Source organism: Rousettus aegyptiacus, unplaced genomic scaffold (genome assembly GCF_014176215.1).
Source record: "Rousettus aegyptiacus isolate mRouAeg1 unplaced genomic scaffold, mRouAeg1.p scaffold_m13_p_3, whole genome shotgun sequence".
NCBI classification, from domain to species: domain Eukaryota; kingdom Metazoa; phylum Chordata; class Mammalia; order Chiroptera; family Pteropodidae; genus Rousettus; species Rousettus aegyptiacus.
The window spans coordinates 170,091,798-170,117,701 of NW_023416306.1; the positions used below are offsets into that span (position 1 = coordinate 170,091,798).

At 58.1% G+C, this 25,904-nt stretch overlaps 1 protein-coding gene across 4 annotated transcripts in view; it reads right to left on the bottom strand.

Moving 5' to 3' along the window:
• Nucleotides 1-1,828: 1,828 nt before the first annotated feature.
• Nucleotides 1,829-25,904, bottom strand: part of BCL11B (BAF chromatin remodeling complex subunit BCL11B) — an 89,006-nt gene continuing 64,930 nt past the window's right edge. For all 4 annotated transcript variants that reach the window (XM_036239216.1, XM_036239214.1, XM_036239215.1 and 1 more), the window contains one exon: nt 1,829-4,329. In XM_036239216.1, coding sequence (XP_036095109.1) covers nt 2,282-4,329 — 2,048 coding nt within the window. In that variant the 3' untranslated portion in view covers nt 1,829-2,281. The remainder of the gene's footprint in view (nt 4,330-25,904) is intronic.

Sequence of the window (25,904 nt, forward strand, 5' to 3'; positions counted from 1 at the left end):
ACGCAGCCACTGCGGCATTTTTTAATAACCTATTAAGCAAACTTTGAAAAAAAAAAATGATCGCTCCAACACACATACTCACAATTTATTTTTACCCTTGTATGTATCCAATACTGTAAACGTATTTTTAAGACAGAGTGCACTAAATTTAACTTTAGAAAAAAATTAGCCGTTGTTCCTGAATTGTTTTTTTTTTTGTTTTTGTTTTTCATTCAACGATATCAAGTTGCAACTTGTGTCACTTGAGTTTTAATTCAGCAGTAAATCACCTCCACTCCACATCTAAGCAGCGTTGTCCCACACACAAAAGGGGCTGAGGATCATTCAGCTGGCAATGGGTGTCCAAGGTTGTGCTGGGTTTATTTCTTCATTTGATTGGGTCTTATGGCATTTTCATGTCCTCTATCTTCAACCAGGATTTTTAAATTTTTATTTAAAGTAAATGTGGCTTTGTTTGTGTCTAAGAATGTACTTTTCTTGTTTAACTTTTTAAAAAGTCTTTTCATTTCAAAAAAAAAAAAAGAAAGAAAGAAAAGAAAAGTTTTGCATTTGTCTCAAGAGACTCAAATAGGAAGATCAGTTTTCAAGGCACTCACATCAAATTGAATGGCAGTAGAAAGACTGTCCAATAAATTATTATTTTATTTTGTTCTTTATAGTGCCAGTATTGTGAATGCCACGCTTAGCAACACTGACACTCAATCTCAGCCGTCCCTTATAGTTTAACCCACCTCTGGGCCAAAGAGAAGAATATGCTGCAATTTCTTGTTCAGAAGCCATTTAATTTAAATGCAAACGAAAGCTTTAAAGTGCGGATTAACAGAAGTCAAATGTCTAATTTCAACAGTCCAATGTTTAGTACCTTCCAACCCAATAGGATAGAAAACAAACAAACAAACAAAAAAAAAACTGGGCAGCAGTGCGGGGCATCTTGGGATAGAGGTCTTCCCTGCTTTTCCAGTAAAAGGGAACAGAAATTCGCAAGATTTCCACCCCCACCCCCCCCCACCCGTACAATGTCATCAGTGTGCAGTAAATGACAAAGCTAACTTCCCTTTGATTTCCCATCAGGGCACTTGTCTGCTTGAGAAAGGGCCAATTATCACTTGTAGCAACCTAGGACTGGGGATTTTTGTGGCAGGGGTGATGAGAGAGAGAGAGAGAGAGAGAGAGAGAGAGAGAGAGAGAGAGAGAAGGAAGGAGAGAGAGAAAATCAAGCCAGGAGAAGCCTGAAAGCACACCGCTGGTTTCTTCCTTTCTGCGTCACCGCAGGCCACCACCATCTACCCAAAAAAGTACCCTCGGCCCCTTTTCTTTAGCCTATTCTACAGCAAATAGCAATCATGGCATCGCAGGGCACACCCACATTTTAGGGAGGGGATAGTATCTGCTGGTAATGCACAATTTCAGAATGCTCTTGGCCACGTCCCGGGCAGCCCTCAAAAACGCCTATTTCTCCAGCAGTGCTGAATCGTTTTGAGGGGAGGGCTCTCCCCTACCACTCCGAGTTTCCCTTTCATAATGTTAGGGTTGAAATCAACACAGAAAAGGCTTGTTATTCAGGTCCGTCATCAGTGCTAAGTCTCCACTCCGATTCTGAAACAAAGTGCTACGACTTTAAAGATTGTTATCCGCTGAACACCCCTCCCCCCCTCAAAATTAAAAATAAAAATGCATGCCACTTTTTATTTCAGGACCAAAAAAAAAAAAAAGGAATAAAAAGGCAAATAACTTTAAAAGTCATTTAAGTGTTGGCTTCTTCACAAGAAATTACACATGCTTATTAGCTTAAATTTCAAAAAAGCAGCGCCCGCCCCGCCCCCCCAAATTATAATTTAAAAGATATGCTTCCCCTCTACATTGCTTGCGAGTCATTTCTCAGGCTACTATCGGGTTTTTCTTTTTTTAAAAAAAAAAAGAAACAAACAATAATAATAATAATGAAGAAGGGATGGATACCCAACAAAATCTTTTAAAGGAATTTAAACAGAAAGCATAATAATAAAAAGTACCTGCACATGCCAAAAAAATTACAAAACCCAATAAATACAGAAATTATTGCACAGTTAAAAGGCTCCACAATTTTGACTGCCTTAATCACCCTCGGGTTTCCATAGGACTTCGCAGACACAGGTTAGGTTGGAGGGTCGCCTCCCCTGGGCCCCGGGGACACGCGGGGCGCTCGGCGGCGGTGACACGGAGGCAAGTGTCAAGTCAGCATTCTGTCGCTTGGCAACGGTTCCACTGTACAGGTGCGGGGCGCCCGGACCCGCGCGCGCGCTTAGCTCCTCTCGGCCTGCTCGATTTTGACGTCGTTAGTCAGCAAGTGCTCGCCGTGCCACTTTTTCATGTGTTTCTCCAGGGTGCTGTAGACGCTGAAGGGCATCTGGCAGATGTCGCAGCGGTACACCTCCTTGCCGATCTGCCCGTGCGTCTTCATGTGGCGCGTGAGCTTGCTGCTCTGCGCGCACGCGTAGTTGCACAGCTCGCACTTGTAAGGCCGCTCGCCGGTGTGGCTCCGCCGGTGCACCGTGAGGTTGCTGCAGTTCTTGAACACCTTGCCGCAGTACTCGCACGTGTCGCTGCGGCGGCCCTCCTTGGAGCTCGGCCGCCCGGGGCCCGGGCCGCCCAGGTGCGGCGTGCTGCCGCCGCTGGCCGTGCCGCTGCGGCCCGACAGGCCGCCGTCCAGCAGGTCCCCGGGCGGCGTGGAGAAGCGCAGGCTGCCGTTCTCGGACGAGTGCTCGGACGACGTGGCGAAGGGCGACTGGCGCGCGTCCGTGAAGCCCAGGAAGGGGTCCTTCATGAAGTGCCGCGACGCCGCGTAGCCCACCAGCCACTGCGAGTACACGTTCTCGGACGGGATGAGCGCGGCGGGCGGCAGCTCCAGGTCCTTCTCCACCTTGATGCGCTTGGCGGCGCTGTTGAGCCCGGGGCTGGGCAGCGGCGCCGGCTTGCGCGGGAAGAGGCCCGGGAAGGGCTCGCCGCCCGGCGCGAAGCCGCCGCCGCGCCCGTTGACCGCGCCGCCGGGGCCCGCGTCGCCGCAGCCGCCCGCGTCGTCGTCGTCGCCCGCGTCGCCGCCGCCCGCCGCGCGCTTCAGGAAGGCGCCGCGCTTCTGCTTGTCGGCCAGCAGCTCGCCGTACGGCGGCAGCGCGCCCAGGCCCACGTTCTCCATGACCTTGCCCAGCACCAGCGCCTTCTCGTCGGCCAGCGCCTTGGCCGCGCCGCCCACGCCGCCCGCGCCCGGCACCCCGGCCACCCCGCCGCCGCCGTTCTCCCGGTTGCGGCTCAGCTCCGAGTCCATGCTGAAGCTCGACTCGGGCCGGCTCTCGTTCTCCAGCAGCAGCTCCTCCTCCTCCTCCTCCTCCTCCTCGTCCTCCTCCTCCGGCTCGTGGCCCAGCGACGGGTCGCTCTCGTGGTGGCGGAAGTCGCCGTCGGCCGCCTTGAGGCCCTCGCCGGCCAGCTCGCTGGTGCCGGGCTCGGGGGAGCTGGCGGCGGAGAGGCCGTCGTCCGAGCGGCCGGCCAGCGAGCCGGCCTTGTGCATGTGCGTCTTCATGTGGCGCTTGAGCTTGCTCGCCTGCGAGCACGCGTGGTCGCACAGCTGGCACTTGTAGGGCTTCTCGCCGGTGTGGCTGCGCCGGTGCACGATGAGATTGCTCTGGAACTTGAAGGTCTTGCCGCAGAACTCGCAGGACTTGCTCTTGGCCGCCGGCTGCGGCGGTGGCGTGCCGCCGGGGGGCATGGGTGGCAGCGGCGGCGTGCTCAGGAACGGGGACTTGGGGCTGGGCTGGAAGGGGTTCAGGAGCCGGTGCATAGGGTTTCCGCGGCCCGGCGACACGGGCGGCGGCGTGGAGCTGTTGCCCGCCAGCTCGCGGAGCCGCCGCGAGAAGTCCATGGCGGGCGAGTCAATGATGGGGTTGAGGCGCATGACTCGGTCAAAGGCACTGGGGTGCTGGGCGACGAGCCCCATCTCCTCGGCACTGAGGCGGTGCGGGTCCAGGTGGTGGCGCGGCGGCGGGCTGAAGAGCGGCGGCGTGCCGGGCAGGCGGCCCTCGCCGAAGCCCGGGTGGTCCCGCAGGATGGGGCCCGTCATGCGCAGCAGGTTGAAAGGGTTGCTGTCGCCCAGGAAATTCATGAGAGGGGACTGGGCCACGGCCTCGGGCCCGAGCGGCGGCGGGATGGTGAGCCGCGGCGTGAGCGAGCTGCTGGCCGGCCCCGGCTCCAGGTAGATGCGGAAGCCGTGCGTGTTCTGCGCATGCTGCAGCAGGAACCACGCGCTGTTGAAGGGCTGCTTGCATGTTGTGCAAATGTAGCTGGAAGGCTCATCTTTACCTGGGGAGACACACGGACAGAGAGGCAGAGAAGACAGCGTGAGAAGCGGCACGGGGCCTGTGCGCCGCGGGGCCGCTCACCTGGAGGCGCGTCCGAGCGAGGCGGCAGCGGGGGCCACCTCCCGGCAGGCCCAGACGTGAGACCTGGAGCCTCTCCGGCCAGGCCGAGTGTGTCTCTGCCTGGCCGGAAGAGCTGAAGAAGTGAGCTCTGTGGGCAGGTGGCCTCGGCAAAGGCCGGACCCGCCGCAGGACCTCAGCAAGGTCCTCCGGTTCCGCAGGCCTCGGTCTGTGCCCCTAAAGAAAAGGTGTCTTATTCCCATCATCTTGGTAGCCAGGTGACTGTGTTTGTGAGAATGCCTGATTCCAGTAATAGTGACATCAGGTGGGCTACATAAAAGGTGACCAGGGCCAACCTCAGCTATCCGGGGCTCTCTTCACCTGGCAACTATCTAGCTAGAGCAGGGGTTGTCCACCAAGGCACTATCGAGATTTAGACCCGGATAATTCTTTGTGGCGGGGCCTGTCTTGTGCACTGTAGGGTGATCAGCAGCAACCCTGGCCTCTACCCACTAGAAGCCAGTGGCACGCCCTCCCCCAGCCGTGAAGGTCAAAAACCTCTCCGGGCACTGCCGAATGACCCCTGGGAGGCCAAACTCGACCCTCCTCCCTTGAGAACTACCGATTAGGCAGTTCTGACCCAAGGAAGTCTTAAAAACACACGTCAAGCTGAACCACCTTGCAAACACTTTTTTAAGGGAAAGGGCTAATCCCCCTACATCGTTTGGGATTTTAGCTATAGGAAAATGTAGGGTTTCATACAGCAGTGTGGGCTCACACGCCGTAATCGCCGCGTGGAATCCGGCCTTCGAAGACCCTTCCGGAGGGGCGGGGGGAAGCCACTGGCCTACACGAAGTCCCTGTGCCAGAATGCCGACTGAATAAAAGAACGTCAGGTCTGACGCGGCAGCCGGGATGAATGGCGGCAAGCGAGGATTTGTTACACACTGGCTCCGGTGACACTGGGCGCAAAGCATCACGGACGGCGATGGCACCGAGTCAGAATGTCCTGGTCTCTGCCCGTCACTGGGGAAGTTACAAAATGGAGGCCGAACATCTCCTCCAGAACCCGTCTCGTGGGTGCTGCCCTCAAGCCGGGGGCGAAGCCGGCGGCTCTTCCAGCCCGAACCTCCCCTAATGCTTCCCACGAACGGGGCAGGCGCGGGCAGGCCCTGCCTCGTACTGCCAGATTTGCTCACTGGCCAGGAAGGGAAAGGGAACAAGGCATCACGGCCGCGATCTCGAAGAACCCCTCGCATTTTTAAACTTCCCTGTGCCTGGAAGATTTTAACTCTGACGACGTCCAGGAGCCACAACCTCCCTGGTGACCACGCCCAGGGTCAGCCTGTGATGCGAGGCACAGTGGGCCACCTCGGCCTCCCCCGGTCCATTTAGAACCTCCGAAAGCCCGTGCAGAGGCTTATTTTATTTTTGTTTTCCACCCACAGATTATACTTTGGGGTGAGGGAGGCTGCACCCTTGGTAGTAAACTAAGTGACCCGGGGACCTTGAATTCCGTACAGGTTGGTTAAGCGTAACAGCTCCACGGGGACTGGGCCCCAAAGCCATGTGATGTCACGGAAAAGCACCGTGCCGTGCAGAGGACAGGGCCTCAGTGCTCCCAGACCACACAGAACCAACTGGGCCAGAAACATGCGCCACCAGCAACAAGTTTGGTGTCCGCTCTGGGCTCCGCTGCCGGCCCCGCGTGCGCGGTGCAGAGGAGCCCGCTGGGGAGGAAAATGGACAGAGGGAGACGGAAGAGAGAACGCCGAAGTTCAGCTCCACCTCGCCTTTGCAAGCAGCTCAGGGACAACTTCGGAGGCCACGTTCTTTGCCCAGGGCGTCTGGGCGAGTCCCTCTCCCAGTGTGCCTGGGTGATTCCATTCCTCACGCTGGAGCCCCTGAGAACCTCCCCCGCCTGGAAACCCCCCGGGGGTTATGAGGGGCCTGGGCGGCCACACTTCTCACTGCGGGCGCTACAAGGCCTCGCCGGCACCCCGACCTCGGCCCTCCCCGCCCGCCCGCGGCTCAGCGGCTTCCTTGAGGCAGCCTCCTCTGGCCTCGGCTTATCAGTTCATGTGCGTAGGGGACAGAACTCTTCACAGGAGAGCTGGCCAGAAGCCATATTTTTGAGTCCTCCTCAAACCCTTCTCTGGAGCAAGGCAGAATAAATAAGTAGTAAATAAGAAGAAGATAAATAAAAGTCCCTGTCTGGCACGGGAGCTAATAACACAAATGAAGTGCCACATCCCACAAGGTCACGGATCTTCAGATTAAAGAGCACGTCTCTGCGGCCAGAGCTGCCCTGACGGACGGATCTGTGGCAGCCGGCGCTGCATGCTTCCCGGCCGGACCGCCTCCCTCCCCGCTCCCAATCTCTTTGGTCATCATCTTCACTTCCGTGAGTGTCTCCAGAGCACTTCCTATTTCTCACTCTGATGTTTTCTAGAAAGTTCTACGGCTGGTGAGGGATGTGGCTATCGAAAGAAAATCTGGAACGCCCTGGCAGGTGGGGGACGCAGGCAGCTCCACAGCCGGAATGGCCGAGGAAAACATCTTTTTAAACATAAACTCGAAACGGCAGCGCCTGGGAAGCATGCAGCGACATGTTCGAAAGCACTCAGATGTTTCCACTTCTTGTTCAAAAAAAAAGGCGGAGGAGAGGCTTCTAACCAGGAGCAGCCCAAGGAGGAAGTTGCCTGTCCTGACCGTCAGGTGGGGAGGAGCTGCGAGAATCCACCGAGTGGGACTCCAGGGCCCCTGTCATGGCAGAGTACACTCCGCCTTCTCCTGCGCCCCTGAAAGGCTCTGGCTCCCAGAGGCGCACTGCAAGCGACGGCCTTCCCCGCATCGGACAGCCTGCGAGTGTTTAAAAAATCACCTGGCCCTCAAAGGCCCCCCCCAGAACGCTGTCTTCCTACTCTTCCCACCGCACCCCCACCCCCCGCCTCTCCATTTTTTTAATAAAACATTCACTTCCACACGACCACTTCCTGGTGGCCTTGGGCACCGGGCTGCTCCCTTTTATGAACTGAACAACGTCAGAGTCTGTGCAGAGCCCCTCAACACCTTTCTGTTCAAAAACTCACTAACAGCTCATTTTTAAATGCCGCCGAGGACCCTCGCCTGCCCTCCCCAGTACCTCAGAGGTTCCCTCGCAGTCAACCAGACCCTGCTGGAGCTCAGGGCCACCTGCCCAGAGGTGAACTGGAGGCCCTGCGAGGTGAGGTCTCCCCAGGGGCCCAGACAGACTCCACTGCCCACCGGGCCGCTCCTGCGGCTGCCGAGGTTCCAAACGGATGCGTCGGTGCCCAGATTATTTTGAGACGACACACCCAGCGACACGAGACCCGGCCTACAGACCTAGAAACGTCAGCCGCATTCGGAGCGCTCTGTCAGGCTCGGCCGCCCGGAGCCCAGCGCCTTAGCCCAGTGTCTTAGCCGGCTCCCTCCCTCCCTTCCTCAGACACGTTTAACATCAGCGGGCAGGAGCCCGCGCTGGCTCGTCTTGGCTCTACTGGCTCTGAAGGAAGCCCCGAATGTTCTCCCCGACTACCGGGCCCTCCCTGCGATCCCCCAGTTATGAGGGGCCGGGGTGGCAGCGTGGGTTCCTGCCTCGGCCCTGACAATGCCAGCAGAGTGAAGTCCATCAGGTCCTTGACCTGTCTGAGCCTTGAACTCCTCATCGGGAGAACAGAAATACTACACCTGCCTCCCAAGAAGGCTGGGGGACCAGGTGTGACCCTGAGTGTGGACACACCCGATAAAGCGGCACACCGCAGACATCGCGCTTGAGGCTTTGCATGATTCGTCCTTTCTTACCCATCTCGTACCTGGCAGCGGATGCTTCGGCGATGCCTTTCCGGGTAACTCTAGCGGTAATAAAACCTTGGAGGAACTTTAATGCCGCCTGCCTAATGCATCAGAGGCTCCAGGGAAGCAGTAACTTGCAAATGTTGAGGAAACATCATTTTTTATTTTGACGCTTGGGAACCGACATGAAACTGGACTCCTGCAGCGAAATGCTACCACCGCCCCCCCTACTATTAAGGTTTTTTTTTTTTTTTTACATGAGCATTTAAATAATTTTCTTATGATGTCAGTGACTCTAATAATACTAATAATAATATCAGGGATGTTCGGTAAAAAACACACCTTTAATTGACTCCTTATTCCGTGAAAAGGCCATAATCGAGAGCGGGCGTTTACCCGGCTTCCTGGACGAGCGGTGCTGAGCAGAAGACTCAGCATCCTGCCTGTGGGAGCCGTCAGGGCTCCCTGCTGCTCGGAGGAAGCAAGGAGGCACTGCTCCCAGCTCAGGCAGGGCCCAGCTGGTACAGACAGCCTGCTGCTCCCCCCCAAGAGCCAGAGGCAGCAATGGGAAGCCTGCCCCTCGGACATAAGAACCGGTCTTGGCCCTCCACGGTTTGCAAGGCACCTTACAGTGGGTTTGGCACGTCGTGGTTACTCGCACGGCCTCTGAGGGACGCCAGGCGAGGACAGCATTGCTGCTGGCATGGGACGAAGCAAAACGGAAGCTCGGAGAGGCAGAGCCCCACCGCCGGCAGGGCAAGGACCCCCCCCCAGCCCCGCCCTCTGCCCCCGCCCGGCACACAGCGCTGCCCCCGAGGTGCCGGTCACGCCCTCTGCACGTGTCAGACCCCGTGTCATGCCGCAAACGGCCCGGGGAGGTTCTCCTGCCACACCGCGTGTGTCCTCCCGGCGAAGGGCCTCGATTACCCCTCGACGGGACCCGATCGCGCTCCCCACGGGCCTGTCCCCGGAGGGGAGGCCTTTCACAGAGGGCGTGAGTGAGCCCGCGAGGGGCGACACGCCACTCAGCCCCTGGCGGAGGGGTCATGAGATGCCAGGCTGCAGGTCCAGGGACAGGAAGGTGGAGCCCAGGGTCCCCTGCAGCAGGCCCTTCCCCCCTCTGCATTTCAGGGCGCTCGGTGCCCAAGGAGAGGGCCAGGTTCACTGGCCACCCACCCGACCCTCCTCAGGACCTACAACTGCTAACGCCGCTGTCTCCACAGCTCCAACGTGACGATAATTATTATCACTATTCTCCCTTAAATGAGCGGACCCCTTATGAGTGTAAAAACGATCTCGCCTTTCATGATCCCAGAAAGAAAATGTCAATTGGCCACCTTGGGGGGGGTCTTTATAAGTTTTAGAATTTTTTTATTTCTGCGCACAACCTCTCTGAGAGAGAGAGAAGGGAGAGCTAAGGGAGGGATAATAACAGCAGTGACAATGAACCACGATTAAATCCTTACCACAAGCTGGGCCACAGCTGAGCACCAGTGACCGCACACGAGGCTCCCAACGGCCCCTGAGGTCAGACCTGTCATCAGCACCATTTCACAGACGAGCAAATTGAGGATCAGAAGGGAGACTGTGATTTGCCGGAGGCCACACAGCCGCCGTGTTCTTGAGCATGACGCTGTGCTCATAACTCCGGGTCCGAAGACCTGCCCCCCGCCCCCAGCCCAGGGACCGACCTGGGTAGGGGCTGGGGTAGACGTGCACGCTTCGGGATTGACCCTCGGTTCCAGCGAGCTAAAACGTGGACGTGGGTGCTTTGGGCTAGAACTGCAGCGGCTCGGTGGAATCAGGCTGGTATCTCGTGGAAAAGTAACAGGCGCACTTTGCTGGGTGTTGGCGCTGCCGGCGGTGCTGCCGGGCGTGGTGCTGCTACTGATGATAAACGGTCTGCCTGGCGAGGAAGTCCCCGCCGGCCTCGACGGCAGAGCCAGCGCCCTGCCAGCGGTGCCCGTGGAAGACGTTGCCGGCCCCCCACCCCCACCCTGCCGTGCCGCAGCCCCCTCCAGGCCTCAGAATCCTCTTCAAGCCTGCGCCGCACACGGCCACTGCTTTGTGTAGGGTGTGACTGCGCCTCTCTGCCGGCCCTGCAGCCCAGCGCACAGGAGCCCCAAACGTGGGGAGCCGGGCCGGACGGCACCAGTACACTAGGCAGCAGTGTGTGCCCTCCTCGGAGCAGTGACCACACCTGCCTTTCACTCACGCGCTGAGCAAACAGGGCTGGGCAGCTGTTCCCCACTGGGTCCTCTGCTGGGAGCTAGGCGCGCAGCTCATATTCCAGGGGACACGCAAACACCTAATAACCCTCTAAATTATTAAATGGAAAGTAGGAGGCTGCGAGGGAGGAGGTCAGGGAGGGAGGATAGCGAGGGCCGGGCATCGGTAGGGGTGGGTATGAGGGCCGGACATGGGGGGGGGGGTGCAGACCTGCCCTGTGCCGGCCTCTCACCTGGCCCACTCTGTCTGTTCCTCACGATGACTCTCCAGGTGACCATTACAGGGGTGATAGAGGGCACTCCCAGAACTGAGGTAAGTTGCTCAGTGACATTATTGGCCTTGGGTTTTTTACTTAAAATTGACTGTCTGGGCTGGAGTCCAGGCTCCCCGAGGACAGAGATCACTCTGGTCTCGTCCACCCCTGGGACTGGCCACCAGCACGGCTAACGTGTACCTGCTTCGGAACTGTCGCTGGCCTGTGCTGATGGTGGGTTCTGTCTGTCTGCTTCCCCGCCGACCCCCCCCCCCACCATGTTCTCTGCCACTGAAGCCATCACCCCCGGGACAAGGGCGTCTGCCCAGGTCTGGAGGAACCCGCCCCGCTCCGCGGTCTGCCCTGCAGGCGACGCCACCTCCAGCTCAGCGCTCTCAACGAACGGCCCCGCCTCCCGGGCACGCTGGGCGGAGCCCCCACCTGGCGCGCCCCCGCTCCCAGCCGGCTGCGTGCCGACCACCGGAGCATGCCGGGAGCCCAGGTGACGCCCGACAGACCGAGACGCCACGGCACCGCCACTGCCCGCCTTCGAGCCGCTCCGGGCGGAGTGGGCAAGCGGGCCGGCGACCTCCGCAAATCGCAGAGCTGACAGGCACTCAGCCTGCAGGAGCCGGGCAGACTTGCTGGCCACCTCTGCACTGCCCCCCTTGGTCCTCCCCTTGGGGCCATGCGGTTTCACACCTCATGCACCTGCCATTTCCTCTGCCTGGAATACCCACCTTCCCTTCTCTACCTGAAAAACATCTTTTCAGACGCAGCCCAAGCAGAATCCCATCTCTCCACCCACTGCATTCTGGGAATGCTGCTGGATGCCGATCACCACATATACTGTCATTCTTGCCCTTGACCATGGTGTGCTCAGCTCACAGCCAACCCGCACGTGCCAGTGTTGGCATCTCAGTAGGATGCTCACGGCGGCTTTAGGAAGAGAGTTTTAATCCAGATTTTTGTAGAAAAGGGAAACTAAGGCTCATCACAGTTAAGTGAGGGGGGGACTCAAGGTCACAGAGCTTGTGGGTCACAGAGCTGACCCACAAGACTGAGAACCCGGTCTGTGCCCGGACGCACGAGTGGCTGCCCCCTCCACTGGGACCGCAGACGCCGCCTAACTGGCTTTGGGGAGAGGCCTGAACCAGCCATGGCAAATCATCCCAGCTGCACCCTGAGCACCAGCGAGCTGGCCAGCGAAGGCAGCTGCAGGCTTTGCAGGAAATGCCACTCGCCCTTCGGCTGAGAATAAAGGCGCCTGACACAGCGAGAAAAACTACTTAGCCTCTAAGTGTGGGGAGACAGTCCATTTACCCCGATAGTGCCCGTGCGGCAGAGGTGAACTTAGCACTCCCGATGCCTGGTGTCCCCTCGGGCTGGGGGACTGGGCCTCCAGCCTTCATCACTGCCTCGAAGGAAAGACCCAACGTCTCCCAGCCCGCCGGGCGCGCACAGAAACACCCGTGAATCGCGCTGCGAACAGAAGAGGCATTCCTGGGAAGCGGGAGAAGCCAAGGAAAGCTAACCTCGTCCCGCATGCCTTTCTCATTCATTTGTTCATTCACTGGCCGCCCATCTGGTCACCATGTACTAGGCGCTAGGCACAGCACAGGGATCAGCCACGACCCCGCCGCTCCAGGAGGCCACAGGTGGGGGCCGGGGAGCAGGGGTAGGTTCAGCTGCAGACACAGAGGAACCTGCCAAGTGACTGCAGGGCACCTAGGGAGGGGGCAGGCAGGAAACGCCGCGTGGAGGTGAGTTACGGCCGCACACGGGGAGGACGGCACCCGCCCAGGTCAAGGAGGGAGGCGTGCGGGGTGGCGGGCACGGCCTGGGCACACGCAGGGGGCCCAGACGCCCACGCCGCACAGGAGAGAAAGCAGCGCACAGGAGAGAAAGCAGCTCCGTGTGCTGCGAGACGGGGCAGGAGCGGGGACCGGCAGTGCGCGGAGAGGCGCAGGTCTGCGGAGAATGCCGGGGGCGTTCCAGCCGGTGCGGCCCAACGCTCCAGAGTCCCCAGCGCAGGGCCGAGCTCACTCGCCCACGCTCGCCACCGGAACCCACACCCGAGCGCTAAGGGCGAGGAACCCGTCCTGCTCTCGGGGGCTCTGATTCTTCTCCTAAGGACGGCGGAAAGCGCATCAGGATGGCGGCCGAGGCACCGCACACCCCGTCGTACCGTGAGAGCAAAGGGTGAAAGGACGCCCTGATCCCCGGTCATGCATTCCCTCCGCCCCCCCTCCTTCCCTCCGCCCCCCCTCCTTCCCTGCTCCACAAACGCGTGCAGCATCTGCTCTGGGCCAGGCCCCGTGCTGAGCGCGGGACGCAGAGGTGAGTGTCCTCACCGAGCCTGCGGTCCAGTGCAGGAGGTCGACGAGCCCACAAACATCAAGTCAGGGCCACGAGGTCACTAGTCAAGGGTGTGCCACAGGGCCTAGGACCCAGAGCGAGGAGAGACCAACAGCCTGGGAGGATGGGGATGATTGCCCCAGGCGGAGACCCCGGGGCTGAGTTCAGGAAGAAGGCGCCCGTCTGGCAGGAGAACCTGCCAGCAGAGGCGGGGTGGCGGGACCACCGAGTCACGGAGGGGCGGAACTGGAGGTGGCATTGCAGAGGAGGCTCAGGGTTCGTCTGCGGAGGCTCGGGGGGGCACGCGGGGAGACTTAGCTGGATACAGACCCAATGCCACTGCTGTCAATTTTGTCACAGTGAAAACTTTGATATTTTCTTTTAAAATGAAGATCTTCAAGCCCACGCTCAAGACCTACTTGAGTCATCAACTGTTTGGTATAACGAAATCTTAGTGCGACAAAAGGAGGTAGGTGAACCCCTCGGAGAGCTTTGTTTCAGGCCAGACCCACCCTTCCCGAACCGTGAAATCATAAGGCATACAGAAATGAAACCGGGGTGCGGGGAGGAGGGGAAAACGCAGAGAGAGAGCACTTAAATCCAATCTAGAAGGATCCCTGCTACCCTTCAGGTGGCTTCTAAAGCACCCTCTCCGGCAGGAGTTTGATTATTCCATCGAGCTTCCCATCCATACCATCTCGGCTTGTGAAGCCACCTTCAGGAACGGGGCGATCCAGGCGCGCAGAGGGACAGGGCAGTATTAAAGGAGGACTACAGCTGCAGGCGCCACACACCCCAGGGTTCCCCAAGCGGTCTCAATGTCCACTGCTCAATTCCGAGGTCAGGCCAGGTGTGCCCTTCAGGCTCAGGAAACAGCCACCCAGCCCGAAACGAAGCGACATCGCCGGCCGCAGGGCACGCGGGCCGAGTGAGAGCGGCGGCGTTTGCCACTAAGACGGAAGGGCCGGAGGCAGGACCCGTGGCGTGACTGTGCCGGCGAAAACTCATGCACGACATTCTCAAAAACCTCGGTGCATTTCTCAAGGTCATCTTCGGAGAGCTTCCCCCTTTGCGAAAGACCCTCGAATCCACTGGAAATAAGATGTCCTCCTCGAAACAGATGAGGGCATCGTCAGAGCCCCTTGAAGCTTTCTGTTGGCGCCCCGGAAAAAGGGCCTACCCTCTTCTGGGGGCGGGGTATGGATCTGTCTGGGAGGTTTTGTTCCCCTCACCCCATCTCCCCAAAAGTGAGGTTTTATGAAAGGATCCTGGAACTCTGGGGACGGACGGGAACTTAAGCAGAGAACATGAAAGGGAGGCATAAAGCAAACTATCCTTAACGTTATAAATGGGGGGGGGGAATGAGTTAAGAAATAAACGGGCAAGAGAAGCAAGACGTGGGCTGCGGTGTGTGCGAGCACCTGCGTGTGCGCACAGGTGCACACCTCGCGCACAGGTCCCGGCCGACGCAGGAAGCCTCCCTTCCGCATAACTCACAGCTCCCCTCGCCGGCAAGGCCTCCGTCCTTCCTCTCCTCAAATCCACAAGAAAGTCTCCCCATCGCGCCCCCAAGAAGTATTGCAGGGGCCGTAAATCTCGTTTTAATGGAGTGTACGTTTAGCCGTGAGGAGATAATTGACGTTACGGAGAGCCGCGGCCCGCGCGATGCAGGTCGGCTAATGCAGAGGGGACTCGTTAGCGACGCACTGCAAACGAGTAGTAACGTATGTGCACCGTCCGGGGTGGCGCTGGGGCGGAAGTGCTCCGGTCCACGGGGATTGATAAAACACAAGAAAACAGCAGACGTGCACCGGTAAATTTGTCTCATTTGTCTCTGAAGTTAAAGGTTATTCCCTTGTTCTGAATTTGTAATAAAAACATGCTAGCCCCAGCTTTGTGGAGAATGTTTGAATATTTAAATGGCGTATAATGATAGGCAATTACAGGGTAAGAACTGGACCTTGTGAATGAGCGAGCGCCGTCTGGAGAGCCCAGTGTTTCCCCACTGACGACTCATTCACCTCTGATGCTTTTCCAGAGCGCTGTCCCCCACCTCACCCCCCACCCACCCACCGAAGGGCTGCAGGGACCATTCATTACAGGGCCACCAACCAGGCCACCAGCCAGAAACCGGCCAAGCTCAGGTTGGTCAGGGTGGGTGGGATCTTTTCCTTTCCTTTTTTGGGGTTTTGTTTTCTTAAATACTGAGGCCACAGCCCCTGAGGCCCCTGAAAGGCACCCCCCTGCTCCCCTCAGCCCTGCCTTCCCTGTTCCACCCCTCCCCCCACACCCCACCCGCGCAGGGCAGGTCAGAGCTTCTGCCTGGCGGGGAGAGGGGGCAGGCGGGGAGGGTCTGTGGGCAGAGCCTGCCTCTCCTCTGCCCCCACCATGGGTGCCCTTCTCCCCAGCACCCGCCCTGGAGGAGAGCAGCGGGCTGGCAGGGAGCCCCAGCTGTGCCCAGCCTGCTGGGGCCCTGCAGCTCCTGCCTGGAGCCGAGGTGCCCGGCTGGCCCGTCCAGGTTAACCAACTGCAGTGTTAGAGTAACTCCAGCCAGCTTGTCACCAAGCACAAAAGTCATCAGCGACTGAATGTTCTTTTCTGCACCACAATTAAGACGAATCAATACGACGTGCCACAAATGGTATTTTACTCTCAATAAGAACTCGAGCTGAGTTTATTCAGAATATTTTAGCGCTTCCCCGGGGGATTTTGGGCCGACGCAGATGGCAAATAAAGTACTCAGCCTGAGGCTACAGCACATTATGGTAATTCTAATGTCAGATGTACTTTAATATACAGCTCTATTTAATCACCCCATTATTTCACATTTCCATATGAAAAACCTGCGCACGTCGGCAGCACTCCGCCTCTGCCACCGTGCCAGCTCCCTCCAGCCCGCCGGCAGCCCGGAGATGGTCACCCCGGGCGGCGCGGCCCAGTGTCGGGGTTTCCGGGCCCCGGAGCGCTGCCCGGCTGCCCGGCGATCGGAGCGCGAGCGGAGGATGCGCAGATGTGCCCGACGCCGCAGGAGGTCCCCGGAAACAGACAGCGAGCACCCCGCCCCCACACACGCACGCAGAAGTGCAGGTGCGTGTGTGCGTGCGTACGTGCGTGTGTGCGTGTGCGCGCGCATGCACACACGCACACCGCGTGAGAGAGAACGACACCCGCACCCACCGCCAGCAGCCCCAGCACGGCCGCCCAGCGGCTCCCGCCCACGGCCACGGGCGCTGTCCCAGGGCTGCCCGCCCGCCCGCCCCGCGAGGGCAGCCGAAAACAGCGGCGACGCCGAGGGGCAGGAGGCAATGTGCGGGGGCAGGACGCGGTGCAGGGGACAGAGAGGGTGGGGGGTGGGTAAGGAGAGCTGCAGCCCCAGCTGACAGTGCCCGGGTTTGCACTGGAGAGAACCTGAAGCCGGCAGGCCCAGGCCCCAGGGGAGGGGCTGCCCCGTGAGTTCCACACGGCGCCCGCCCCTCAAGGCTGGCAAGGCTGGCCGGCTGGTGAGAGAGCCAGCAGCGGCATGAAGGTTTTGGCTGAGCCCAGGAAATCGCTGTCACGCACACACCGCCACAGAGCGTGGCAAGGAAGCCCAGCGCAAAACCCACTGACCACTTAACTCTAGATTTCTCGAAGATGGGTTTGCCGATGGATGAAATGACACCTGGCATCTGACCCTACTGGGTGCCCCGGCAATGAGTCAACATTTAAAGCCACAGAACACGATTCTAGGAAATCGTTACTGCATGTCATCAAAACGAGGTGCTGCCTTTGAGCAGGCTAGAAGCCATTCCTCACCAGGGTAAAAATATATATATCTCTCTCTCTAAGGGAAGAAGGGAAGAGAAGAAAAAGAGAGGAAGGAAGGGAGGAAGGGAGGGAGGGAGGAAGGGAGGAAGGGAGGAAGGAAGGAAGGAAGGAAGGAAGGAAGGAAGGAAGGAAGGGCAATAAAACTGAGAAAGTCCTATCATATGTTGACAGAAACACTGGCAAATTCCTAGAAATTCCCCACTCACCAATAAGATTATCAGTTACCTAATTCCAGCAGATTTGTTTTATGAGTTCAGCAAGGGAAATTTTTTTAGAGAAAGACTGCTTGATTATTGGAAGGTACAGATTCTGGCCACAACACTGCCTGACCCTTCCAACTCCTGCAGGCATGACTGTGAGGAACGGGTCACCACACACTCCCCCCCGCCATCAGCCACACCTGGTTGACCCTCCAACCAGGATCATCCTGCGACTTCTTTTTAAAATACGCTTCAGGGGCAAAATTCAACACTGGGAATTCATTCTCAATTCCTAAGTCCTTTGATTCCACCCTGTTATTATTGGTTATTCATAAACCTAAAAATAGATAATAATATTCTCCTTTTTCTGTTTGTAAGTTTGGGATGGGGGAAAAAGTCTAGACCAGGGGTTGGTTCCCAAGTGAGGATTACTTTGCCCCACTGAGGGAGCTACTGGCGATGTCTTAAGACATTTTTGAGTGCCCCGACTCAGGGTAGGGGAGCCAAAGGCACCTAGCAGCTAGAGTCAGGGATGCTGCTAAACACCGCACAGCGAGCAACTATCCAGTTCCAACGTCGACAGTGCTGGGCCAGACCCTTCCACTAAAGTACTGGCTTTTCACGCAGGCACTGCGGCTTGAACCTATCAAAACACAGCAAAGCGGGAAATCGGCGGTAAGGCAGAGAGTGAGCAGGGGAGGAGAAACGGAGGAGAAAGAGGGTGGAGAGAAAGAGGGGGAGGGGCGGACATCATTCACTTTTGGCAATAAGCGAACTTGTGGGATCCCAGTCAGTTTCATCTTCATAGACACCATTTGAATTCCGGGGTTGCCTGGAGCTGCAGACCTGGGACTCCCAGGGCGCTGTGACTTACGCAGGGGGATACCGGCCTGAGCAGGCAGAGGGGGCAGGGGCATTAAACGCCGTCAGCACCACCCCCTCCCCTCCCCTCCCCTGCCATCGCCAAATGCCGCCTCCCGCCAGAACCAGGCCCAGCCCCCGATGCAGGGTCTTCAGGGGCTGCCCTAGATTTGGCTGCTCAGATGTGAGCCTTGCAACAGAGGCTGCAGGACATGAAAACCCAAATATACTTCCTGAAGTCGAAGAGATTAAAAAAAAAAAAAAAACGATTTCTGCTGCGTCTGCCACTCTAGAGCCGCAGCGGCACTTCTGCGGGGGGAGGGAGGCCGGGGAGGATGACCACGCGCGCTTCAGCACTCGATCTGGGGAGATGCCATAAAAAGGCCAATCAGGGACCTCTCAGAATCCCGAGGCCTTCGAGACCGTGTCTCCTCCAGCATATTTTTAGAACAATCACTGGAGCGACTCTTCTGCGGCGTAGAAACACTCCAAACCAGAAAGTCGTTCTCCCTCCGTGTGCAGAAGCGCGCCGGCTCCACCGGCCGGGGCGCGTGTGTTTTGCTTGGCGGCTGTCCCCGGCCCTGTCTTGGCAGCGTTTCCTTGGAGCGCGCACGGCGAACCTGGCGCTCTGCACACAGTGGCACTTTCATTTCAAGTGCCCCAGCCACACTCCCCTCACACAGCCTGAGAACCGCAGACCCTCCCCCCCCGCCCCCCCCCCCCCCCGTCAGTCAGGCCAGCCCTGCACAGGGGGGAGCAGAGCGGGGCTTGGGGGGCGCGGGGGGGGGGCGGGGGGGGGCCGCCTCTCGCCACAATAGGGATCGCGAACTGGGGCTGCTGCTCTCAGTGGAGCTGTTAAGAGGCGGAAAAATAAAACAGAAAAATAAAACAATGTCGCCCGCTCCGGGGACAGCCCGCCGGCCAGCCCCATGGCTCCCCTCGCCCTCCTGCCGCCCAGGACCTGCTGAAGTGTGGACCGAAGGGACAGGGCGATTTCAGGGCCACGGGGCGGGGGGCGGGGCTGGGTCCTGGGGCCCACGGAGCAGGAACACGGGAGCTCAGCGCTGAGCTGCGCTTCCTGCTCCACAGCTGGGGCGAATGCCTCTGCCGAGGACCTGGAGCGGCTTGTAAAGAGCCTTTTATCCAGCCGGCCAGCCCTCAGCCGAGGAAGCTGCTTACATGGGTAAGAATGCGAAAGAGTGAGTGCATGAATGATCCAACGGACCGACGAATGAATGACTAAACGAGTGAATGAACAAGTGAATGAATGAATGAGTGGGGAGTGAATAAGTGAGTGAATAAGTGAATGAAAGGAAGGCAGCAGGGTGCAGCTCGGAGGGAGGGGGAGAGAAAGCGCTCGGGAGCCCATCGCCCCTCACTGATGAGTGGCCGTGGTCCAGCCCTCGAACGGGGAGCCAGCATGCAAAAAAGAGACTTCCAGGTACTACGGTTTTCCGCCCCTCCCCGGCTTCCAGAAATGCGCCTATTCCGTTCCTTTTCGAGAACCGGCTGGTCTCTGCTCCGCACGTTCCCGCGTTCTTTCTCTCTGTGTTGTTTACAAAGGTTTCATTATGTTTTCAACTAATCAGAAAGGCCCCGCTAATACACAATTAACATGTGATTATAAAAAAAAAAATTAAAATAGCTTCCAGAAGAAGGAAATGTAATTAAGTAGAGAATGCTTTTCAATAAGGGCTTGCTTTAACCCATCGTCGGAAACACAGTCTCCGGCCGTCCACAAAGCCTGGAACTGATGCCAAGGGCAGCGTGTTAAAAGCAAGTTTAAAAAAGGACGTTATTTTCTAGGGGAATCATAAGCATCGACTTGGCACAACGTGCCGGAGAGGTGTGACCTCCCCGCCGCCCCATCCTCTTACCACTCTCTTCTATAAAAACGTTTCCCTTTAAAAAAAAATAAAATAAGTGATTAAGCTCAACTCTAACAGAATAAGTATAAAGGAGTGAAGAAACAGTAATCGAACACACACTTGCGAACCCCACCGCTAACATAAGTTCCAGTGCAGACCTGGGGGAAAATCGAGCCTCGGATACTTTTGGCCAAATTTCTGAAGGAATCCGCCTTTAAAGATCCCAAATCTAAAATGGGTTTTCAATCTCATGTTCAAGAAACAAGCTGACAGATCAAAGGATTTTGTTATTCCCCTCCCCCTTCCTGCAGCCACCCCAAATCCTTTCCTTATGCCAATGAGATCCGGCCTTCTGATTGGCCCCGAAGCTTGTCAGCGTGAACGAGGGCCCTGCGGTTTTGGATGGTTTCTGCCAATCGCTACAGCCCCGCAGCAAATCGTAAACGCAATGAGTTCCCAAGAAAATAGGAAGCGTCGGGTCTTCACCATCCTTCTCCCAAACATGATGAAGCAGCAGCAAAACTGGAAAGCTTAGGGCCGGTGGCCGAGCTGCCACACCAGGTACCTGTCCCCCCATCCTTCAAGCCTGGGCGCAAAGCAAATGCTCCAGGCCCCGGACTGTCCCTGGCAGCAGAGGTGACAGGGAATGGCTGAAACCCCACCTGGCCCGCTGCGCGGGCTCACGAGAGCCGCCCAGGTGTGCTGGGACAGGCCTGACAAGGAGCCGGGGCTTCTGGACCATCACTCCGCCGTAGGGGTGGGGCCCGGAGGCCAGCCTTCTATCCTCTGGGCCCCTCAGGACACCGCCCAGTGCAGCTCCATGTGTCTGAGCAGCAGACCTGACACAAGGGGTGCCTGTTCCAAAGTGGCCCCAATTCGGCTCTTCGCGGGGTACCCCGAGGCAAGGCGCTCGGCTCCTCTGGACCTGTCCCTCGGTGTGACATTCCGGGTCTGTACAAGGCCCCTGAGAGCAAGCTAATTTCAGTCTTACAGGGAGACAAGCGAGACTCAAAGGGTTTCTGTGGCCAGCCCGAGGACCAGCGTAAAAAGGCGCGAACGCCGGGGCCTGCACGATTTGGCTTAAGAGCCTGTGGCCTTAACCACGGAGCCGGCCGCCCCTCACGCCGACAGCCCCGGGAGCCGACAGGCCGCTCCCCGGGCATGGGGTCAGCAGGCCCCCATCTCTCCCGACGGCAATCCCACGAGGTGTGTGGTGTTTTGCAGCTCATAGGAACCTGAGGCTAAGGCCACCCAGATCCTGAGATGGCAACAAGCAAGGTCATCCAGCCCTCCCACAGTACCCAGCGGGGAAACTGAGGCTGCCTAGTGTGGAGCGAGGATCCCCCAGGTCACACACATGCTGAGTCAGCCAAACCCTGGTTTCTGACCCTGCCTCCTGGGTGGCCCTTGCCTAACGCATCACGGCCACCAGCACCGCCAGCCCACTCTGGCCCAGGGCTCCTTCTGGAAGGGAAGAAAGAGAAGCCGCCAGGGCCCCCCAACATTCCCCATGCAGCCTCTGTGGGGCTCCCCCTAGTAGCCCCACTTCACAGATGAGACCAGAACACAGAAGGCAAATGCACACCCACAGCCTGGTGACCTGTCCTCGCTGCCCCCCACCCCACAACTACCCCCACCCTGAAGCCCGGGACACTTCCCTGGGACGCAGCACCCCAAAAACAGTGGCCTGCCCTCCTCGAGCACCTGCTGAGCGTCTCAGCCCGTCTTCACTGACCCTCGCTAGGCCGGTCACCTCGGATTCCAGAGGGACAACCGACAGCTCAGAAAGGCAAAGCCATCCGCCCGAGGCCGCACAGCCCAGGCGGGACGCAAAACCTGGCCCAGGTGGCGCTCAAGACCGAATGCAGGTAAGTTTCCTCGCGACGGCACCCCGCCCCTCCTCCCCAGGGACGGCAGGCCTCGACCGTTCACACCTGTACCCCTTTTCCACGCAGCGCCACCTGACGTCCGGTAGGCGCCAACACCTGCCGGCCTGAGCGGGACCGGCCTGGCCGCCCGCCGCCCCGCAGCGCTGCCGAGGCTCTGCAGTCGGCGCCCGCCCCTGGCTTCTCTACCCCGCAGCGAGACCCGACGAGGCTTCCTAGACAGATCTCTGGAAAGAAGTCGGGAAACAATTAAAACTAGAAGCTAATAAATGATGAAGAAGCCCGTGAGCCAAGTCCTGGCCCACTTCCCAGTCTTCATTCATGCATCAAAAAAAACCCAGCGGTCCGAGGCGTCCACCGGGCAGCTGGGCAGTGGGCTGTCCGGCACAATATAAATGGGAATCAGACACGATCAAATGTACTCACTGCGTTCCCAGCAGCAGACACTATGTCCCGACTCCCCCTCCCGCGGCTCCCCAGCCAAGCCCCCTTCTCCCAGCTCACGACAGATGATCTCGTAACCAGGCAACCAGGCGGCGAAAAGGTCCCTGAGTTCCTGCACAGGAGCAAGACGGCTGCGGTCTGCTCTGCTCGTGGTGGCTTCCGGGTGGCAGCGGCATGACACCTGCTCCCGGACCTTACAAACTGGGGGGTGCACTAGCCGTTCCCCCAGCACGAGGACTTACAGGCCCCCGAGTCCTCCCTTCCCGGCCCCAGCCACACCAGCCAGCCGGCTTTGCAGGAAGATGGTGCCGTGGCCTCTCCAACACGCACGGCTGCCACGGGCCTGCAGTGAAAGTTCCCCGGCCGCGGCCTTCCCAGGAGGGCCCTCGCTCTGCAGCGGCCCATCCCCCCGCCCGGACCATTTGCCATCTGCAGCTGTTATGACAAATGTGCCCGAGATGCCAAGGGACCAAAGCCTCCCAGATCCAGCGGGGTCAGCTGTACTTTGGGAAGCATGTGTCTTGTCAAAGAGAATGCCTCGGACCAGTGGGAGGGGGACGTGGCGAAGGGTCTGGGGGCTCCCGACCGATGGAACGGAAGCTCTGTGGTCTGGGAGCGTGCACACCCATCTGCTCCGAAAAATCCAAAAGCCGTCAAGGCCGTGTCGGACACCCCGGAAGCTGAGCTCGCTCACTGGGCCTTTGGCAGAAGCCAGGCATTTTCACATCCAAGGTGGCACTGGGTTCCCGGCGGTTAAGCGGGTGCCGTGAACCCCATGCCGATCCCGGGGAGGCCTCGGCTCGGGCTGGAGGGGGAGGGAGGGTCATTTATCAAAAGCCTGCTACGCACGAGGGACTCGGCCAAAGGCTTCGCACACAACACATGGCCTCGTGAACTTGATTCTCACATCTGCGTGGACACCGAGGCCCCAGACCGTGCGCCAGGCGCCGAATGCACGTCCTTCCACCTCCCTAGCCTCCGTCCTTCTCAGGATGAATGACGGAGCCTTGGCCAGCGGTCATCTCGTACAGGCTTCCAGTGGGTGGCGGCAGGTCAGACGCAGAGCCGTGAGTGAGAAGAGGACCGCGGGCAGACAGGCCCATCCGCCGAGGGCACGGCGCGCGCCAGGCACCGCTGGGGGGCCCGAAGCACCCCCTCTCCCCACCTCCGTCAGCCAGCCGAAGTCACGGCAAGGTCCAGACACTCTGAATTCAGGGCAGAGAGCTGTCATGTTATTTCTTTCTCTCCAATGACCATAGAGCTCTTAGTAAAGAAAATGAGTGAAGCTAGAAACTTAAAAATCGGAAAGAGAATCATTTTTTTTTTGCCAGGAAGCAAGCCTCCAGGATGTTCCTGTGGGTATCGGGGCGGGGAACACACGGGGAGGAAGCAAAGACCCTGTTGGGACAGGAGAGGTATCATCCGAGGATCTAATAAGGCTCTGAAAACAGCAACGCACACGCACACGCATGTACACGCATGTACACGCTACTCGCTCTCTCTAGCTGTGTGAGTAGAAAATGCTTCCTAACGTCTCTATCTGAACGGAAATGACCACGGCTAGAGACGAGGCGGAAATGCGGAGAGCGGGGCCATCGGCACGACAAAGGTCCGCACCAGACGTCCCCACTTCCAGGCCATGCGTCCCCGACCCCAGGGGAAGAGGGTCTGGGCTCCATGGCGGCCCCGACTCCCCATCTGCACGGACAGGGAAAGAACGGGAACGGCGCCAATAAAAAGAAGGCGCCTCTGAAACGCAGCGGGAGCCGCTCTCCGTGTGAGGAACCCACGCACGCATCACAGCCTCACAGCCGGGCGACGCGAGCATGTCCCCCGTGGCAGCTCAGGGCGGGACGGTTTTCTAGAAGCGGAAGGAGGAGCTACTGGAACCATGAGCTCGGCAGGGCCCATTGGACGGCGCCCGGCCAGAAACTTCGCCTTCCATAGAGCGCAAGTCGCAAGTTTTGAAATCAGGGCGACCGTGCCTTCTGACTTTTAGAGGAACACTTTCTTTGTGCAGAAAACCTCACTGCTACAGACCAGGACACGAAGACAAGGGAAACCCCCAACGTGACTTCAGCTAAAACGCTGGTGGTGCCTTTCGGCCCCTCCCCTTGGACATCTACCCATCGGGCGCCTACTGGACAGTTTTGCTTCCGGCTTCTCTCTCTTGATACTGCGTTGGGAGCCTTTCCCCACGTCCCTGGAAACGGCGTGAGGTCTTTGTTTTTCATTGCTACGTGACGTCCCGTCACATGGCTGAGCCACTGTTCATTTAGCCACTCTCCGCCTGCCGCGACCTACTTGCTCCCGAAACTTTCCACGGTCGTGGGGACGTGGCAGGCGTGTGCATCTCCCTGGTGAGGGTTCAGGGCGGAGGCCCAGAGATAGAATTCCTGGGTCTCAGGGTAGGACGGGCCCTCGTGACTGGCTCCCAGCTATGCCTCTCACCCTGCAAACACCGCCACACTCACAACTCTGCCCAGCGGGGGCGGGGGGGGGGCACGAGAACACCCGGTGGACCCCACCCTCGGTCAGCATGTGCCCAGCAAGCTTTCCAGTTGATTGACAGTGCAGGGAAAATGTTCCCCAGCTGGGCTGGCAGGGCTGTGGCTCTCCTGGTGAGGATACCTGCGTCTGGACCGCCGTCACCCCCATCTCCCCCTGCACCCCGAAACACACCCAGCGACAAACGACACTCCCGTGAGCCTCTCTCCAGCTCCCTGGACGCCAGCTCCCTCCCCACGGAACAGAACGGGAAGGATGCTTTGCTTTGCACGGGGCCATTGTCCACAAACAATCGTTTTTCAAAAAACAAACAAAGAGCACAGTCCCTGATACTTTTGCGCGATACTTGTCCGCTTCCTGAAAATGCGAGATAATGAATAAAAATGTTCATTACGGAATTATTCACTTTCCTCCCTGATTCACGTCCCGGTAATTACCGTGACCAGCCTAATAAAAACTGCTACAAACCGAAGGTCAACTGGCAGTTAGAAGTGTTCATTTTCATTTCAATGTATTCATCTCTGGCTCCTAATGGCCTCATTTTCTCCCATGCTCCTTAATAAATACCACTGAATTACAGGTTAAATAGCTAAATTAAATTATTGCAATTACAGCGTGCAGAGCCCTGAATCTGGGTTTACCTTTCCCAGTTCAATTAGAGGCGAAGTTTCCACAGCCGCGGAATTTTGATTGCTGTCAATATTCTCGATTGCTGAGGGCCTGTGCAGCGCCCGGATATTTGGTGAGCTGGGTCCCCCCCCCCTTGTTTCTGAGGGGCCGACTGGAGCGCCCTCGACTGAAACAAAATCACACAATCAAAAGCGGTTTTTGGAACGCGACCACGAGGCATAATTGATTCTTTTCGACTGAAAAGGGAAAAAATATAGAGCAGGGTTCTGGAAGCCGCGTGCGCGCGTGCGCGTGTGCGTGTGTGCGTGTGTGTGTGTGTACACACACAAAAGAAAAGCCCCATCTTCCGAAGGGGGCAGAGCACGTTTCGATACACCCAGCCCCTCCCTCTTCTGTGCCTCTGGCCCGCACCGATGTCCTGGGTCCACAGGAAAGCGCTTCCCCGTTATTTAAATATATTCGAAAGCTTGTTGCTACCGCCTCACCACAGGATTAATTACCCAGCATCCCTCCTAAGACAGAGTGTCTTAATAACACAGAGTGAGTGTCTGCAAAGGGAAGAAGCCCTTGCCGGCTCTGTTTCCCCAAATCCCAAGATAGGAGAGTCTATTTCTTGTGAAACAGCTCCCCCTGACTTCTCTGTCCCTCTGCTTGGAAAG